Below are 18,764 nucleotides of genomic sequence, written 5' to 3'. Positions count from 1 at the left end.
TGTGTTTTAACCTGTTTATCCATACATATCCATACATATTCTAATATTAAATAAACGTGCTGAGTTCCCCCCGCCTCTCTCTCTTTCTCGACCTCACCCTCTCTCTCTCTCTCTCTCTCTCTCTCTCTCTCTCTCTCTCTCTCTCTCTCTGCCTCTCTCTCTGCCCCCCCCCCAATAGGCTATTACTAACCTATAATTTAATATCGACCGCATACTTCATATATGTTCATAGGAAAACTGACTGGAAGAAATGTAGAAGCATCCACTAGCTCTGTGTAGACAAATAGGTAAGGAATCATTATAATTTCGTCGGTCCCCACATGTCCGTCCTGTTCTGTTTTTAGCCATAGTAACCATGCAAACTTCTCGAAGCAGACATTTTTGTACTAGGAGCTTTATATTGAGACTGATTTTATCTCGGATACGTGATAGCAACTGGCTGACAAATAGTGTGCGACTAAGTTTTTGTGGCCTGGGATTATTCTAAAATGAGAATCAATGAAAGTCTAACACTGTTGTTATTACTGTACTCTATTCACTCCTATTGTGGTTTCTTGGCATGATGTTGTAACAGCCCATAATAACCTCCATGGATCACTTTCCTTATTGAGTTTTTAGATTTTTCTTTTACCTTTGGAATATAAAGAAAAGGGGAAAAAAATGAAAGAGGGAAATAGCAAAGCACAATCTGACTTTTTAACATCGCAGTGTCAAGCACATAGACAAAAAGATGTCCGTATATATAATTCTGTTATTCACCAGTGTAGTTAACTGAATTTAGAATAAAGTCTTCATGTACCTATTCTGAGATGGGGGAAATGTCCCGACTACCCATCTCAGTGATGTGGCATTTAAAGAGCTCTATTCGGTATCTATACTCTTTATCAGCCTCTTTTCAACATTCAACATCTCAAACTTCAACATATCCTCACTAACATTTACTTTATTTTTTTCTCAGCCAAACCTGGCAACAGTTATGTCAGTATAGTAACCAAACAAAATCTAGTTTTGTTCACAAAAAAATAACATATTGAATAAAATATCATGATTTTGTCTATTTTTTTTTACCTCCCTCAAAATACCGTATTCATGTATTATAACTGTTTACCATGGAGTTAGCAGAAAGGTCTGATTTATGAAAGGAGGGTGGAGCCAGGAAAAGTGAATGGAAAGATTAACACCTGTGTGGAATTGCTTAAATCAACATCTATTCTGTGTCTCAGCAAGTGCCAACAAGGAACATGTGAGGAAAGACGAGTGCCGTGAGAGGGACAGCTGAGCATCTCAAAGCCATGTGTTTGTGCTTGTGTGAAAAGGTGAAGGAAAAGGTAGTAAAAAACAAAAACAAATATCTGTCTGAGGACAAGCCTGCCTCCTGTCTCCTCATTCCTAACACTTCCCAGGAAATTGTCCATCACACTGGTGTTGAAGCCTGGGATGTTGAGGAAGATTTGCCATCATGGAATTCTTGCCATTTGTTGACTTTTTCAAGGCCCAGGCCTGCATTTATCAGATGCATATCCAGGCCTTCAATCTGTTTACAAAGCCAGACCTTTCCCAGGCTCAGACAGAGGTTGTAAAATGTGGTAACATGATCATGCATTAAATTACACTTAAATCAAAGATGGGACTGTACAGTAGGATGACTGAGAGGCATTTGCTGAAATATTTGCGCATGTTAGAAAACCTTGGGGCTGGTCAGCATCACAGTAGGTGGTCTATCTCTGCCACTACTGTCAGAGAAATCCCAGCATGTGGCTTAAGAAATTCTAATCATGGCACCTCTGTACAATACAGACAGTGATTCTGCTTGTTGATGCTTAATGATGCTCAGTGACCAAAGCTGCTCATTCACATCTGCCCAAATACTCACAGATACCTGTTGAGTGTGAGTGCTGGCAGAGGAGTGAGGCACCGAGGATGGAGTCAACCTAGTGGTGCTGGTGCAGTTCATTACCTAACTACTGCTCGGTACAGGAGATTGAATACAGGGTTGCTACACAAGTTGATGCTGGTCTTGGCCCTGATCCCTTATGTGTGGCAGGCAACATTATACTGATGCAGGACACTTAAACTCAAGAGTAAATGAAATGTTATTCCAAGTGTCTTATCTTAATCCTACAGTGGCACTTAGGGCAGAATAAGAGCAAGAACTGTCACATGGACCATTGTTTGGGCATTTGCTGCAATGTTTGCAGCTTCTCTGTGGCATGTTGGAAATGTCCACTAGTGAATCTGCCGGTCACCCTTTTCATTAATCAGGATCCCCTTTCAAAATATTGGTATGGACCATGTCAAGAAATTATAGAACACTCTGAATGAGGGTATTGCTTTGTCTTAGTTTAGTGGACAATGAAACATAATACCAAGAAGCAATGTCTCTCAACATACTCTCAAATCCAGATCCTGACAAAGCTCATGATTGACTAGAGAATGCCCTTTTTGTCACAAACTCATCATGAACAGACAAATTATTGGTAGCAAATTGATTTGCTCCAGCATTTACCCTCCATAGACATTTTTAAATGAATGATTAAAAATATAATCATAATGCCAAAGGCCTAGCAGTGATGAACTACATGATTGGTTAATCCCTCAATTTTACTAGATGCAGGATGTGATGAAGAGATAATAGGAGCTCCACTTGACCCCTATGTCCCCTGGCAAAATGTCAGATTCCACTCTGTTTGGTTACAATTTGTAAACCTTCCTTTTGGTTTATTTCAAGCCCCAGCTCAGCTATGTTCCCACGATTCATGGACAGAATGCTCCACCCACATGCTGCTTATGCGACTGCGTATCTAGATGACATCATTATCTAAACTAATGATTGTCAGCTGCAAATGCAGCATATGAATCATCAGGTCATTCAGATAAGACTCACAGCAAACCCTAAGAATAATACAATTACCTGTAAGTGGGTGGAAGAAACCTACAGGATTTACCTACAGGATTGGGCCTTCACCCTCTGATCGGACCATGTCCTGCATAAGTGGCTCCAATGTAACACTGGTCTCTGGCAATTAAACTATTTAATTTGAGGTGGTCCAAAGACTAGAGGCACAAATGGCTGTGGCAGATTTCCTCTCAGCAAGTGTGGGAGTCCTTGGCAGACTATGGCTTCCCAGCCTGAGTTGGGAAGTGGGGGGTATATGGAAGCTGGGGCGTGGTCGAACGCAAGTTTGTGAATGGAGGCTGGAGTCAGGAAAAGTGAGAGGTAGGGATCTACTGCTGTATAGGATTCAAATAATGTGTATTCTGTGTTTCAGCAGCAAGGATAAAGTGGGCATAGACAAGTGCCACTAGAGGGATGGTAAAAGTCAAGGAGATGGAAAGGAAAAGTCATAAATCAGATGTCATAAAATAGACTTCAAAAAATGTCTATTTTCTTTTTTAAAAGCTACCGAAGATTTCTGCATAGAACTGTACCTGTTCTTTTTTTTTGTTCTGTCCAACTTGTTACCTTAGAGAGAGAAGTGGTATAAGCCTTATGCTTATAGGGGACTTATGTTTTTTCAAATAGAAATGCAAGAAGCACATTGTTTGGTAATGTTAGTTATTCAAGAAATTGCAATTTACCCAACAAAACGTATAAATTACATCACTAAAGTCAAAAGAACACACATAAATAAATCCTAGCTAGCAGGTTTGGTACAACACTAAAAGAAAACTTCAGAAGGAAAACCTAAAATACAAAACATGGCAAGAAATTTATCATATTTAATTGGGCTTATTCAGTTTGATCATTTTCTTGATTCCACGTGTTGATGTATTTAAAATGAAAAGCATTACTGTCTAAATAGCTAGTATCTAGAGTTAGAAGTGTTAGACACACACATGATAAGTTGCATGTTAATGTTTACTAGCTATGCCAACATTACCCTGTTAACTAAAATCACTGCTCTGGTGGTTGAAACATCAATCATTTTCAGATTAATTTGGTACCTTTGTGAAACATCAGTCACTTTATCAGAACTTTAAAACAATTACATAAAACTTAGACAGTCAAGAGCAATTAAAATCTGATTTTAAAGAAGATCGTTTGTAAGTTATTTTTCTTTTTATTGTTTTATTGTTATTTCAGTTAATTATTTATTTAACACTCTTTTTCCTCAACCAAGATCAAATATTAATTCTGTCTTACAGATAAAAAAAAAAGATTGGTGTAGGTGGGAAGATCCTGAACATGTTGTTCCTTAAGGCCTCCAAATGTCAAGAGTCTGTTTTTACTCGTGTCTGTATTGTGTCTTGCTTCTCTATCAATGTACTATATAGTATAGAAATATAATCTTGCCCTTTGGATCAGATTGCCCCTATTGAGCAGCATGATGTGCTCTTTTCAAAATAATCTCCGTTAACTACAAAAGACTTCTGTCTTTGTAGACCAAAAGGCATTATATTGCTTTAAGGGCATTATAAAAAAGTCACATTGTTCATTCACAATTCTATGTGCAACATTAGAATAGATAATACTGTCAAGCTAAGATCCTGTTACTGTTCGGATATGATTAAAGTTGTCTGTGGTAACTCTAGAGACCTGTTTTCCATCAATAAATAAGTTACAAAAGTTTCAACATCCTCTTTCATTTATAATAAAAAACAAATAATTTTATTATAATTAGGGCATTTTATCATTAAGTTATACTATATTGTTAACTGCACTTCCCTCCCCATCTTTTGTCGGTCTCCTAACCACAGGCTTCAGCATGATTACACACAAACAAAGCAAAATTGGAAGTAGCTTCATGTCCAGTTCAAGTGACAAGTAAAATTAGGGAACATCTGCTTATTACACAAATGCTTTCATAGAATAAAAATTGAACTGAAATGATTTATATCAAATAAAGTAATGCACATTTAGTTTAAAACTACAGTTCTTTAGCATATTAACTATTATATAGATTTTAATGGTCATATATTATATACATACCCAAAAATTGATTGTACTTACAAAAAAACTCATGCTTCTTATTGTGTGTTTTTCACTGTTTCTGCATCTTCCATCAGGGGATAGCATTTAAAATTTGCGAAATATGAAATTTAGATACGATTAATTCTACATTATTATCATCTGCTGTTGTTCTTTCAGTTTGGAATGTTGGTCTGTTTACATGTAAGGAATTATCACCACTTTTCTGGTAACAAGACAGTGTTACTTCACTACTAATAACATATATAAATAAAAAGGATTAGCAATTAGTCACTTACACCACATATGACTTTATGCACTCTGTTTGCCTTTCCATGGAGATTAAAAAAAATGCACACTAACATAACACAAGGTTAATGGGCACATTACTGAATAATGGCTTATTTTTTGTATATGGTAACAACTGGGAAAACAACACACATGATTTATGGATAGGTTTACCTTATTATCATAAGACCTGATCTGCCATTTTTGTAACCTCTAACTGCTACATTTACTGACTTATTATTTGATAAAATGTGAAAAAATGTCATGTTGTTTGTTGTTTTGTAGTTTGTTACTGTATTATTACCATGCCATTGCTACAGTGGCACTTAAGGGCACCTTTACAAAAAAGAAACCCTCAGGAACCCAGATACAACACCCACCCCAACACCACCCCCCTCACCACACCAGCCGCCCCCTTTACCCCATACACAGATCTTTTAAATTTTGAACTTAAACTGTTTCCTCCCGATTGTTTATAAGCACAATATAACAGCATTCTCCTTTTATATTTTATATTAGGATATGTGAAATATTAATGTTAGTCAGCATTTAAATGAGCTTTAGCTAGCAACTAGCTTTAACTAGTTGTTTTAGATGGAGTATTGACTTTAAAAGTTTGATCGTGAGAACAAGTAATATATTAACAGTGCAATAAGTTTTTTAATTATTTCGCGAGCAGTATTGAAAACACAACATTATTAGATTCAAGTCTTCCTATATTGATTCTAGCACACTGGAGCCTGTAAATATTATGAGATTCAAAGTCTGCATTATTGGTCCCATAAACCTAGCTCTTAGAAATACCTACATGCCTTTTGCTGATGCATTTCTCCTATCAGTAATGAGAAGGCTCCCTTATTCAAAATGCAGGTATTATGTTTGTTGCCAAGAAGTCAGGATGCCTGGCAACACTACTGTGGTTTGATTAAGAAAAAATATTCTAATATATTGCTAGAATAAAACCTCTTTTACTTCTATATGAAGTAGCAAATGAATTCTATGGAAATAAATCTACTGCTTAGAACTGTGAAAAAAATAAGTATCCCAAAATGCAAAACATTTTACAGCTTTTGACTAATGCCCTTATCCAAAGTCAGCTAGGTCAGACACTAAAAATAGCAATAGTCTAAACGCCATGTAGGGGAGGTTGGTATTGTATGAAAAATCAAGACAAGGATAAAAACTCAAGAAAAAATGAATAAAAACAACTCAACGTGTTAATTTAAGTACTTTAGTTATTAGGCTTAGTCTGAAGTCAGCCAGTAACTCAGTATCTTTGCACAATTCATTACAACACCTTATATAACTGCTGCTATTATATTAACTGTTTATTCTAGCATCTTTACACGTGCTATAAAATATTTAGTATATACACTGGTCGGTGCTGCTTTTGTGTGTTGTCTTGTAGTGTTTTGTATTGTTTGTTTGCACTGCCTTTTGTCTCACACTGTTTGCACCAGGTGGCACAGATGCACTTTATGTGGCTAGGACTAACTTTCTTTAAATCCTTAGCTCTGTGTTGTTCTATGTAGCACCATGGTTCTGGAGAAACGTTGTCTCGTTTCACTATGTACTACGTCAGATATATATGGTTGAAATGACAATAAAAGCTTCTTGATTTGACTCTTGATTTGACTAGCCAGGGGAGTCATGTCAAGCAACAAAAGCAGATGGGCTACAAAAGCAGAATACTACACAAGTTCCACACTGGTAATTCAAGAATGAGAGCCTGAATATACAGTGTGCAATCTCACCAATCTTGCACAGTTAAAGGTCAGAAAAATAAAACAGGCAATATTTTTCCAAATTGTGGTTCCAATGAGCAGGACTTAAGGTGCTCATATTAAAGTGACATTATTATTATTATTATTATTATTATTATTATTATTATTATTATTATTATTATTATTATTATTATTATTATTATTATTATTATTATTATTATTATGTTGGCATTGTAGAAGGCATGTACATCATAAATACATCAAAAAACTCAACCCAATGAGGGGAACTCCCTCAGGAGTATTCGGATGACGTCACATGCTCATCTCCACTTGCTTCCAAATGTTTTGGCACCCTATCTTTATGTCCACTTGCCTCCAAAAGTAACACTGACCCTTATGTCCACTCACCTCCAAAAAAGCACCAGCCTTTGCGAATACTTGCCTTGTCAAAGCCAACATCAAAGTTTGTCGTGACAAACTTTACAAATCTAGTTATTATTTGAACCAGGTTTAAACCAGCAACAATAAACTCTGCTTATTTACCATTAGAGACAAGTTCAGAATCATTTACACTTGCACTAACAGCATCTCGTTTATTTCATTATTATTCTTGTTGTGAGATTGTGTGTAAAAAGGTGAAAAATATTAATAGGCATTCTTTATTAATAATTATTTTTATTTATGAAATAATAAACACATATTTCTTATTTATAGGTGTAGAAATATCTGAGTTTCTTGAAAGAAGCATGAGTAATTCTGTTATTGTTCATTTAGTTTCAATTTTTATTTACATCCTGGTATTTCAGAATAACAGCAAGAAGAAAAATATCCATTTCTTGTAAATTCTGCTCAAGGTATTTATGGTTGGCAAATCGAGGAGACCTCAGAATAGAGTCTAAGCCTGGCCCTTTAGTATACCATGGATGAATATTATTGCTTTGTACTGATAAAAAGCACATCAAGCATATAGCATGATACATGTGGCCTAACATTAGGTGAGATAAATGTGTGAAAAATGAAAGATGACATTTGCTGGAGCTGCATAAATGGAGATGGTTATCTCATAGAAAGTCCAAGCTGAGGGAAATAAAGCCTAATCTGTCCTCTGTGACTAAGCTAAAATGGGCATGGATTAAGGAATTAAGGAGGCCAGTGCCTATAAGATCCAGTGAACCTTTGGATATCTATGTATTTCAAACCTTGTTGCAATTGATGAAAGCAAATATTAAGGCTTGAGCTTAGCCCAAGAACTATATTCACAGAACATATAATAGGTTTGATGGTCCAGGTAAAATGTGATTATCATTTCCTTCCTTTTAGCCGTTATTAATTATTTCACTCAAGTCACTTTTACTTAACCTTTTCTTTATGAACTCTTTCAGGGAATCATTTTCATGCTCCTGAAAGTTTCATTACTCATAATCCACTGAAATTATGAAAAATATTGAACAGTAATGTTTTCTTGAAGTGATTCTGCTAAGCTATGATCTACTGTGATATTAGACACTGAGGAGGAATATAAGCCAGGAACACTGTCTCAAAAGAGGGTCATGCAGTGCATGAGAAGATGTTGTTTAAAAGCAGGGATGGTGTAAGAACATAACTGTCTTTTGGTCTATCATCACAATGGCCTTTAAAATACAGTAGGGATGAAGCCTCCAGCTGGTGTACAGGAGAAGGAGACTAGAGAGAGTGGGAGGGCATGGAGAAACAGGTGGGATAACGACCTCGACAGCCATCATGTGAGGTGACTGGGGAAGTGCTGACTGAGGCAACCTGAAACAAAGTCTCCAAAGTGGCCAGACTATCCTGGACTTGGGTTGGCTCATGCTGGCACACAAAAAGGCCATCTCAGTCAGCGGTCCACTCAATCGATGAAAAGATAATTCCCCCCGCGCAGACCTCATGCATTGCTGGGGCCCGTTTGCAGACCCTGACAGAGAGAGATCAAGCAGAAAGGATATGAGTGGGAAACTTCAAAACCCGCTCATGTTTCTGGGTCCGTGAAAGGATTTGTATAACACATTCACTTTTTGATGGACTTTCCCATGTTTCCCTGGACAGCCCTTTTTGTGGATGTGTTTGAATAAAGTTTCTCTTATGTTTTATCTTTTTTTTTTTGAGAAAGTAAAAGCTATGTGTGAGCTTGTTTTGCAGCAATGCTGGCCAATGCGAGGTCAGTCAGTCTCATGCAGCAAGTGGAAGCATATGGAGTACCGCTGACTCCTCGGCTGCCAGGGAACCGGGTGAGTGCCAGGGGGACTTGCACTGCAATGAAGGTTTATACTGAACTGGTTGATATTTCTAGACAAGCTATATATTTCATTGCAGTTACAAAATATTAAGCATTACAATAATGTGACAATTTTTAATACTTGTATATTTCATGTAATTATGACTGCTGTAAAAATGATTTGGTTCACTTATTTCATGAACATTCTTTATTAGTAGGTAGATTGTGTGAAGCAAGAACATAAGGATTTTTGGCATGTTTATTTTTTCACAATTTCTAGAAAGGCATTTTGATGCAAATATGAGATAATGAAATAGCTTTCGGGAGTGAAAAAAAATTCTTTTGTTGTTCTCGTCTTTTGTTTTCAGAGAGTTAAAAGGAAGTGCTAACCAGTTGTTTTTCTCAGGTGCTGACATGGAACGTATAGGTTTGATTCTTTTTCTGTTATCTAAATTATTAATAATTAGAGCCCAGTTCAATGGATACAACTGTGATGCCAACTTCCATAGCCGTTTTCCTGGTGAGTATGTCAGAAAAGAATTATGAAATCACCAACCTGTTACAGTTTTTGTGAATCTTAAGTATATAATAATGAAACAATGCATTGCATCTAACTCTATTAAGTCCACTCACCTGCTAATAAATTGTATTGAAATGAACTGAACTTCTTTTTTTTCTTCTTCTTTTGTTTACTATAGCTGAGCGGGACATCAGCGTGTACTGTGGAGTACAAACAATCACTCTTAAGATTAACTTCTGCCCGGTGCTTTTCTCTGGCTACACTGACACTGACTTAGCCCTAAATGGGCGCCATGGTGATGCCCATTGCCGAGGGTTCATTAACAACAACACCTTTCCTACAGTAGTGTTATTCAGCATCAGCCTTAGCACACTGGAGGCCTGTGGCAACTTGCTAGTGGTATGATATTGGTATTTCAACAGCAGCTAATCTAGTTTTTCATTTGACTGTTGACTTAGAAACAGCAATCTAGTGCAGGCTCCCCAGTAGTGATATACAGAGGCGAGAGTGAGGGACTGTTGAGAAGGATTATTCAGTGTGAAAATCCAAACATGTTTCTCAATAATGATAGTCTGTTTGAGAATTTAGATAAGAATTGATGGAACTATTCAGGGTCTGCTTATCAAAAATGATTCTGCTTACCATTCTGAAACTCAGTTAAAGTTTTGGTTATATACTGAAAATCATACAAATAAGTATGTTCTTTGGTGGACAGGAATGATATCCAGAAGATATTGGCATAAATATGCTTGGATATATTGTTAAACATTGCTAAAATGTCTCATCGTTCTTATAACTGACACTAAACTATCCATATAAATGGCACTATATACTATATAGTATATATACTATACTGTTCAAATTGCATCAACACACTAAGCTAAGTGATAAGTAACACTTGTTTGATAAAAGCTGTGATTCAGAGATTAGTGCTGTGTGGTGCAAAAGCTTCTCTAAGGATGTAGGAAGCAGCTGATGTGTGTGTGTGTGTGTGTGTGTGTGTGTGTGTGTGTGTGTGTGTGTGTGTGTGTGTGTGTGTGTGTGTGTGTGTGTGTGTGTGTGTGTGTGTTTACAGGTATCCAAAGCACAGGGTCCCAATGCATATGGGAACCTTTCATTGGTGCAGATTGGGAATATATCAGGGTACATTGACACGCCTGACCCTCCTACTGTCATCAGCTACCTGCCTGGACTCCTCTATAAGTTCAGCTGCAGCTATCCACTGGAGTACCTGGTGAACAACACTCAGCTGGCATCGTAAGTGCTTCTATTTATCAATCCCACTTACAGTGTTTGTAATACACTCTGATACAGCATAATATCCTGGCAAGCTTATATATGGGTACCATTATTTTTGCATGACCACATAGTTCATTCTTAATACAAAAAAGGTTTCCTAAAGCATCCAATCAGCTTGAAAAAGTCAATATGTCTAATGGTTAACTTTGTGTATCTTTATGGCAAGACATCACCGTGCCTTGATCACAGCATGATAAGCATCAAATAAACATTAGCAAATCCTAGATAATTATGTGCAGAGGCAATTCTAAAGACTGCAAACACTCCCTAACCACACTGCTCTCCTCATTATTTATTTACGCATTTTCAACACATTTTTGAATCTGCCTGAAGTCCCTCATTCAGGTCACAGCTTTCATGGCAAATTGGGCTAATTCTGGAACATGGAACATTACAGCTGTAAAACAAAATACCTGCTATCAAAGCATTAGATGTAAGCATGAAAAAAGATCTGTGACAGACACAATCTTGTTTTATCAAACAATTGGAATTAAATCTAATCAGTTTCCACAAAGATAGGTAAACAAACATAAAGTATGTGCAGACAGTGTACAAAACCTCGAAGGAGGCTTATGGAATGAATAACAGCTGTACCAAGAGATGATATAACAGTGTATGGCAGATACTGCAGATCGGAAATGTTTATACACCGCAGTGACCTTGTTTCCAAGTGCAGTGACAGAAAAAGTTGCTTATTCAGCATGGGTAGAAAAATGTTTTTCCTATGCATGAATTTTTTTGGGCAGGTTCTGGTCTTTTTTATGTTTTTTGAGATGCCTTCTATTATGTAAAAGTTTATTTTTTTTTAAGTTCCTTTATTGACAAGACAAATAATAAACAATTACACACACAGACAACATTGTGTGCAGTAAAACAGAGGATTTAGTCAGAAAATAATAATTTCTATTACTGTTATTATGTTCCCATTATTGCTATTATAAGTCTGGTCATTTTTTTTTTCTGAAAGGTCTGCCGCAGCGATTTCAGTAAAGGACAGCAATGGTACATTTGTAAGCACACTGAACTTACTGCTATACAATGTAAGTATCCACTCTTTCTCATGCGTGATTTGTTTGTTTGTGTGAATTTTTTTCTTTTTTTACAAGATGTGTTGATCTGAAACTCTGCAGTTTCTTTAGACCAGGGTTTACTAACCTTATCCACAAAGGGTGGCTATAGGTTTTGATTCCAGCAAAACAGAAGCCACACCTAAGAGTTGTTTGAAGATGAAAATCAACTGATGAAAGAAGTGGAATCAGGTGTAGCTTCGGCTTGGGTAGAAAGAAAACCTGCTTCCTTGCTGGAGCCTTTGTAGAGATCCTGTTTCTGTATATGATATCTGTTTCTGTATATAAGATATAGACAATAAACAATAGAGTATATCACTAGGATTCGAAATAATGAATAACATAAAATGTGGTAGCTTCATTAGAATAGTTTTTGAAATTCTGTAATTTTTAATTAGACGTAATTGTATTGTCATGTGGATAGCCATGTTTTTCTTGCTTTTGTAGGACTCCACATACGTTCAGCATCTGGCCATCCCAATGGAAGGCCTCACTCTGAAAACTCGTGTGTTTGCTGCGGTCAAAGCCACAAACTTGGACAGGAGGTTAATTAAACATAAAAATACTAAATAAAATATGTTCATAACTAATTAAACCATACTGGCATAGTTTTCATAACCGAATTAAGTGTATTACTTACAGAGGCCCCCTTTCCCCCCTTCTCTTTTTATCTATTGTTTATTTCTATTCTCTTTTACTTTGGATAGATTTCTTTTCTCTCCTCCTCTTTTTCTACCTTTCAATCAATAAGATAGTGTCTCACATTGTCCTTTATTTTCCCTGAAGAATTTCTCTTCGTTCCATTTTCCTAATCTTCTCTCACATTTCTTTGTGCTCATTCTTTCTGGTTTAATCCTTTCAACCCCCATTTGTCTCAGCCAAGTAAAATAACAGGTAAACATGTCCATAACAGTGTGTGTCAGCTAGATGTCACTTGTGTAATTAATGAATGTCTTACTGAGCAAAAAAAAAGAAAACATAACCATTTGAATTAATTTAATACTGGCCTTTCTCGGAATTGGAAAGTTTTCATAGAAAATATAAGTTCCATGTCACTTTCCATGTCTTAATCTTTATTGTGTGGGGGTTATGTGCGTTAATTAATGTATCCCATGCTTACTACCCTGTCTAGGTGGAATGTGCTGATGGATTACTGTTACACCACTCCATCTGGGAATCCTAATGACAAGCTCCGATACGATCTTTTCGTTGGGTAATTACGTGTCCTATGTCATCTCCTGAACAGAAGTGTGCTTGTTAGCATTTATACTTGTGGTTTTGTGAATATGATAGTGTGGATATAGTAAGCTGAAGCTGACAATCTCACATCCCACTTCTGGTCCTCTGGGGAAGGTGTGACAAGGACCCTCAGACAACAGTGTTTGAAAATGGAAAAAGTCAGATGGGACGTTTCTCCTTTGAGGTATTCCGCTTCGTCAAGCACAAGAATCAGAAGATGTCCACTGTCTTCCTGCATTGTGTGACCAAGCTGTGCCGCTCAGACGACTGCCCAATGCTTGTGCCGGTGACACTTTTTAGTTCGGCACAATATGTGCTAATCACCTTAAAATGTAACAACTGCGATCAGCTGAAACAAAACAAAAAGAATTATGTAATGTCAGCTGGAAGAGTGTAGGGAAAGGATAACTAACACCTTGCTTTGAAACAGATTTGTGGAATGCGTAAGAAACGGGATGTTCCAGAGAGTTCAGAGTCTCATGCAGTATCGGGAAATGCTGTTATAACTGCAGGACCCATTATCACTAGGAGTGGTAAGAAATGCTTACCATATCTTTTTAGACACATTCGGTCTGCATAATCGCATGCACAGTAATCAGAGAAATTTAATTTGCAAAGTTTATACCATATAATATTTCTCTCTGTACCTTCTATAGATGAAACCCCAACCAACAACTCTCAGCTGGGTAAGTAATTCTTTTCAATTAATTTTAACTAAGATAGAACATTGATGAAGGATAAGCTGGTCTTTACACACTCGGTGTAAATGAGAGGTTCTTAAAAAGCACCTATGAGAAATATGAACAGCCTGATATAAAGGAAGCAGAAAAGTTAACAATGAATACAGGCAGAAAGCATATGCTTAAAAGGAATGGCAGATTTGCAGAAGTGTGTGTGTGTGTGTGTTTCAGCCCCGCTAAACAGTATTCCATTCAAGATGACCTCTGTAACGAGTGCTCTCATATCTGGCATTATCATCCTGGCTGTAATGAGCATGTGCTTCTTTATCTTCTCTCTGACGCTCTTGAAGGGGAAACGCCCACCTCCAACGCCACTGGCTGGGGCTCACAATCCAGCTTTCAGTTAAATCAACAGACACAGACCCACACACATACACACCCCAGCTCACTGGTGCATTATGTGGAAATGTCGCATTTAAGTTGGTAAATATGATGAATTTCGGTTAATAGTATTAACCATATGTCTCATATGGAAAAATGGATAGTTTTTGTGATTTTTGACTAAATAATAATGACAGGCTTTTGTTAGGAGCAGACACTATCTATAGTCATAAACATTATACAGAGATTATACAGAATAAATAATATAGCACCAACATAAACAATGCATTTTGAACAGCCACATACTGTAGCTAAAAATGCATACAGTTGGACAAAATTTCACCCCATAGAGCAATCCAATCTAAAAGCTCCCCAGGTAAGATATTTACACCACTATTAGGATACATATTTACCTATAAAACTAGTCGATGTAGTAAACATTTACGTGTAGTGCACAACGATTCCAGTGAAACAGGACATTTTAGACAGACGTGCTTTGTCAGCTGTGTAAGTAATGTTATGTCTGGGATTCTGTCAATAAAACTAGTCTAAAAATTATATAGTCATATACTATTGTATAGCATAATCTGAAATAGAGAACAGGTTTTAATGATACGAATCATATTTGCTGTAGATTTGTTTAAATCAGTAAGCAAACCTACAGCTCTCTTTATACAGGTATTTAAGTAACAGCGTGGATCCAAATCTGTGAGAGTGAATCTTAACTTAAAGTCAATACCTCAGTCTCTCACCATCTGATTGCAGGGTGTAGGATCTATTACATTTCCGTGCATAGACACAGGTACATTTTACACTTCATTTATCAAATTGTGCCACAACTATTAGGCTGCAATAAAGTCAAGCTGCAAGATATGAGGAAGAGGGAAAGAGGACTGGGTATAACACCTTATGAAGACTTGCAGCCTGATTGATGTGGTTGCCATGAATAACAATGTTACTCTCTCTCTCTCTCTCTCTCTCTCTCTCTCTCTCTCTCTCTCTCTCTCTCTCTCTCTCTCTCTATATATATATATATATATATATATATATATATATATATATATATATATAATTCAGTTGTACCTTTATTTATTAGTTCCTCTCTTTTTATTTCATAATTATCTTTGTTTCATTTCTGATTTTAGCATCTAGAACGTTTATTACTATTTTAATGCCAATGACAATTTTTCTCAGTTCTACCATTCCTTCTGTAATAAATTTCTAAATGTATGGTTTTACAATGTTACAATAAACTAAAATGTTCATTTGGATGTATTTTTCAAAGGAATTTTTTGGTATTATGTGTTATTACATATGCATTTTTATGAACAATCTAGAATCAGCTTATCCTTAATGTAAAGTTAAAACTCAATATGACAATGTTAGGGAAAGGTTTGTAGAAAATAATGAACATCTTGGTCAATGTTTGAGTAAAAAACATGCAAATGCATGAATATTACCATATTCGTTTATGGACAAAGTGACATCTAATTCAAATAATGCATGAATAATGATTATTCAAGTACATGTTCAGAATTTCCAACGGAACAAAATGATTGCACTTCTATGACAGATGGCAAAAAAGCAATTTCCTTGCACCTCGAGTTGTCCAAAAGCCTTGTCTTTCAGATTATTAAAGTCGGGTAATAATAGGTAATAAGTCAGGGACAGCACTGAAAGTCACACTGCTGTGAAGCTGAAAAAGAAGCTGTTTGGTGAAAGTAGACAATATTATATTACTTCACACATAAATAGCAAAGGTCATTTAATGTTTATGCATTAATGCTTTCAGCAGTTTTTTTTTCAGCATAAACAATGACACAGATTTTTTTTTTTTTTTAATTTTGTTACAGTCTACAAAGTACATGTTACTTAGTTATGGGAACCTAGGCTGATATTTCAACAGTGAGATCCTGTGATATAGTGTGATGTATTAAGGTTTTCTCATTTCAGAATGAATGGAAAATAGCTTTACCTATCATACAGTACATAGTGAAATGAGAAATAAAAAAAACATCAGAGCTATTTAATGTTTTATGGAAGCACTTGTGTGTTTTTGGTGTATGCAATTATGAAGAAATATTTCTCACAGTATATATCGTAAGCATAAAACGTCATTCATCTTCAGTGGAGCTTCTATATGGTGATTTTCATGATACTCACAGCAGGGTTGTACTTCAGTTGAAGTATCAGAGTAAGAAAGAGATTTGAGAAAGCAACATCATTTCTCCTCACTTGCTGTAGGCGACATGGTACTTATTTAAACCAGTTTCAGCCATATTTAAGGAAATGAGAAAGTGAAGTGGGACTGAAGGTGTAATTTCAGTACCCCGGACAGCAGCCATTGGTCTTTTTTGTCACTGGATTTATGCTGTGTTTCCAACCAGAAAAAGCCAAAAGAAAATGGCACGTCAACTTGAAATTCCTACACGTCTTCAAGTTCCTTCCAAGTTCCTACAGAGTGTTGTCAAATCAATATGACTAATCATTAAATAAGTCTTACTCTATTTAGTACTGTATGTATTAACAAACAGATATATTTGCTTGTGAAAGCAGTGAGACTTTATGAATTGCTATTTGAGGAGAAAACTATACATCAAAATATACAGCTTGTTGCTACCAGAAGACAAACATGGAGGACATGCATTTTTTTCACTCTTTGTGTGTTAAATTCTCCAGGGATGACAATGATTCCATTTTGACTGTATAGTGAACTGTACTAATACTTTATGTATGTATGTATGTATGTATGTATGTATGTATGTATGTATGTATGTATGTATGTATGTATGTATGTATGTATGTACTGTATACTGATCTAAAACAAATACTAAGATATACAGTGCAATTCATTCAGATACAAAGAAAAAAGAGGAAAAGAGGTGTTTACTGTTGATGTGATGAGCAGCCATGTTGAAGTTGGCATCGAGGAAAAGTTGAAATTGGGATTGAAACAGAATTTTTTTAGTTGAATATACCATAACCTAACATAACCTAACATTACTGTGGATATTTCCACATGCAACTTTAACTACTTTGACCTCTTCTGCCTGTCTGTGAACATGTCTATGTCTACCTGCCCTAGGAATGATTAAATAAACACTCTCAGGCAAAACGACTAAGCTGTACCTTTCCTTGTTCCTGGGGATCTGGCCTCAATGGTTAATTTTTTCTACACAGTAATGCAAATGTTTTGTACTTTTAAAATGATTTAGGATACATAGGTCTTCCCAAAAATCAATATATCATCTTTAATTAATACTTCAAAGATAGACTATATGCATGCAAAAGACACACTATGGACAAGAAAAAGTACTGTACATTAAGAAGCTCTGCATGGCTATGCCATTAATAGAGCAACTGCTAATTATTAACTTGAAGTGAAGTAATATGCCAGTCCTAATGCACTACTGAGTGAATTTGTATGGTGTACTGAAGTCTGCTATAACATCAAAATCTATCTTTAGGCAGCTACCCTGAACTGGCACTGATCCGTCTCCTGCGCCTGTACTGCTAAATAATTAACATTACATTGTAATTACTGGGATCTGATGTCACATCATCATGGAAGTTGACAGTAAATGCATTGTGATTTGCCTGTGGACCAAACACGTTCATCGCCCAGTGTGAACTGAAAAGATATTGATCACAGTGTGATTGAATGTGATGTGCTCTGCTTTCTTGCTTAGTTGCCAAACCCACACAACTGTCGGAAACAACTAGACCTATACCTAGATTTATTCATCTGAAACAAAATGGAGCATGTGAGTCTTGGATTTAGTTCTGAGATGCAAAAAAGAGAGAGAGAGAGAGAAAAACAAATCTCATTAATCAAAAATAGACTAATTTACTTGCTTAAATAAAGCTCATAGATCATGTTGAATTGTTGTCTTTTACCTACCCTTGCATCACGATAAAAGATTAATCTTGTGGTGAATCATTAACAGGGAAGAAAAAAGTTGATAACATGAACTGTGAACTGCAACTGTAGTAGGTTAATTATGACCTACTTATGACCTTTTTTTTTTTTTTTACAGAACAACTGCCATAGTGAAATCTGGGTTAACCCTAAATATTTGTTGTTGCTACTGGAGACACAGTCTCATGTGTCTTATGTTAAAAATGTAGAATGGGCCACGCCTATGGGTTTCCCTCGTATGAGATTACACAAACCCCAGCACTCTGACATCAGTGTCTATACACAACATTCTAAGAAGGACAAAATAATCCCCAGGAGTATACAGGCCAGGCATATGAACAGCACAAATAAATTATTATTGGCAGGGATGCAATGAAACCTGCTGTTCTGGAGTCTTTATATGAAAAGAAAGAGATGCTATTCAATAACAGTGTTGTGAATATGGTGCAAAATATTCATTAATAAGTAGGTATGTCAGTCTATTTGTGACATAAATGCAGTAACC

At 36.2% G+C, this 18,764-nt stretch overlaps 1 protein-coding gene across 3 annotated transcripts; it reads left to right on the top strand.

The window, feature by feature from the left end:
- Positions 1-2,180: 2,180 nt before the first annotated feature.
- Positions 2,181-15,324, top strand: zpld1a (zona pellucida-like domain containing 1a). 3 transcript variants are annotated; one of them, XM_047804475.1, is made up of 11 exons: positions 2,181-3,217; positions 4,147-9,674; positions 9,853-10,073; positions 10,750-10,931; positions 11,941-12,013; positions 12,488-12,585; positions 13,173-13,253; positions 13,394-13,565; positions 13,710-13,812; positions 13,936-13,965; positions 14,191-15,324. In XM_047804475.1, exons 2-11 carry the CDS (start codon positions 9,569-9,571, stop codon positions 14,364-14,366), a joined length of 1,242 nt encoding a protein of 413 aa, XP_047660431.1. In that variant the 5' UTR covers positions 2,181-3,217; positions 4,147-9,568; the 3' UTR covers positions 14,367-15,324. The 3 variants fall into 3 exon arrangements, 2 of the variants coding, with proteins under 2 accessions (XP_047660431.1, XP_027004610.1); XM_027148809.2 differs by having other exon boundaries at positions 2,181-9,167; positions 9,561-9,674; XR_007138744.1 differs by having other exon boundaries at positions 2,181-9,674; positions 13,394-13,611; positions 14,191-14,296.
- The last annotated feature ends 3,440 nt before the right edge of the window (positions 15,325-18,764 follow it).

Source organism: Tachysurus fulvidraco, chromosome 20 (genome assembly GCF_022655615.1).
Source record: "Tachysurus fulvidraco isolate hzauxx_2018 chromosome 20, HZAU_PFXX_2.0, whole genome shotgun sequence".
NCBI lineage: Eukaryota > Metazoa > Chordata > Actinopteri > Siluriformes > Bagridae > Tachysurus > Tachysurus fulvidraco.
Note: the sequence above shows the minus strand (reverse complement) of the source record. Positions and strands in the feature narration are given on the sequence as shown.

What these genes read in the sequence shown, in the direction of transcription:
- zpld1a (XM_047804475.1), top strand. Translation starts at nt 9,569, where the DNA reads ATGGAACGTATAGGTTTGATTCTTTTTCTGTTATCTAAATTATTAATA. An exon ending in CCTGTGGCAACTTGCTAGTG is followed by an intron (nt 10,074 to 10,749) that starts GTATGATATTGG and finishes GTGTGTTTACAG; the next exon opens with GTATCCAAAGCACAGGGTCC. An exon ending in CGATACGATCTTTTCGTTGG is followed by an intron (nt 13,254 to 13,393) that starts GTAATTACGTGT and finishes CCTCTGGGGAAG; the next exon opens with GTGTGACAAGGACCCTCAGA.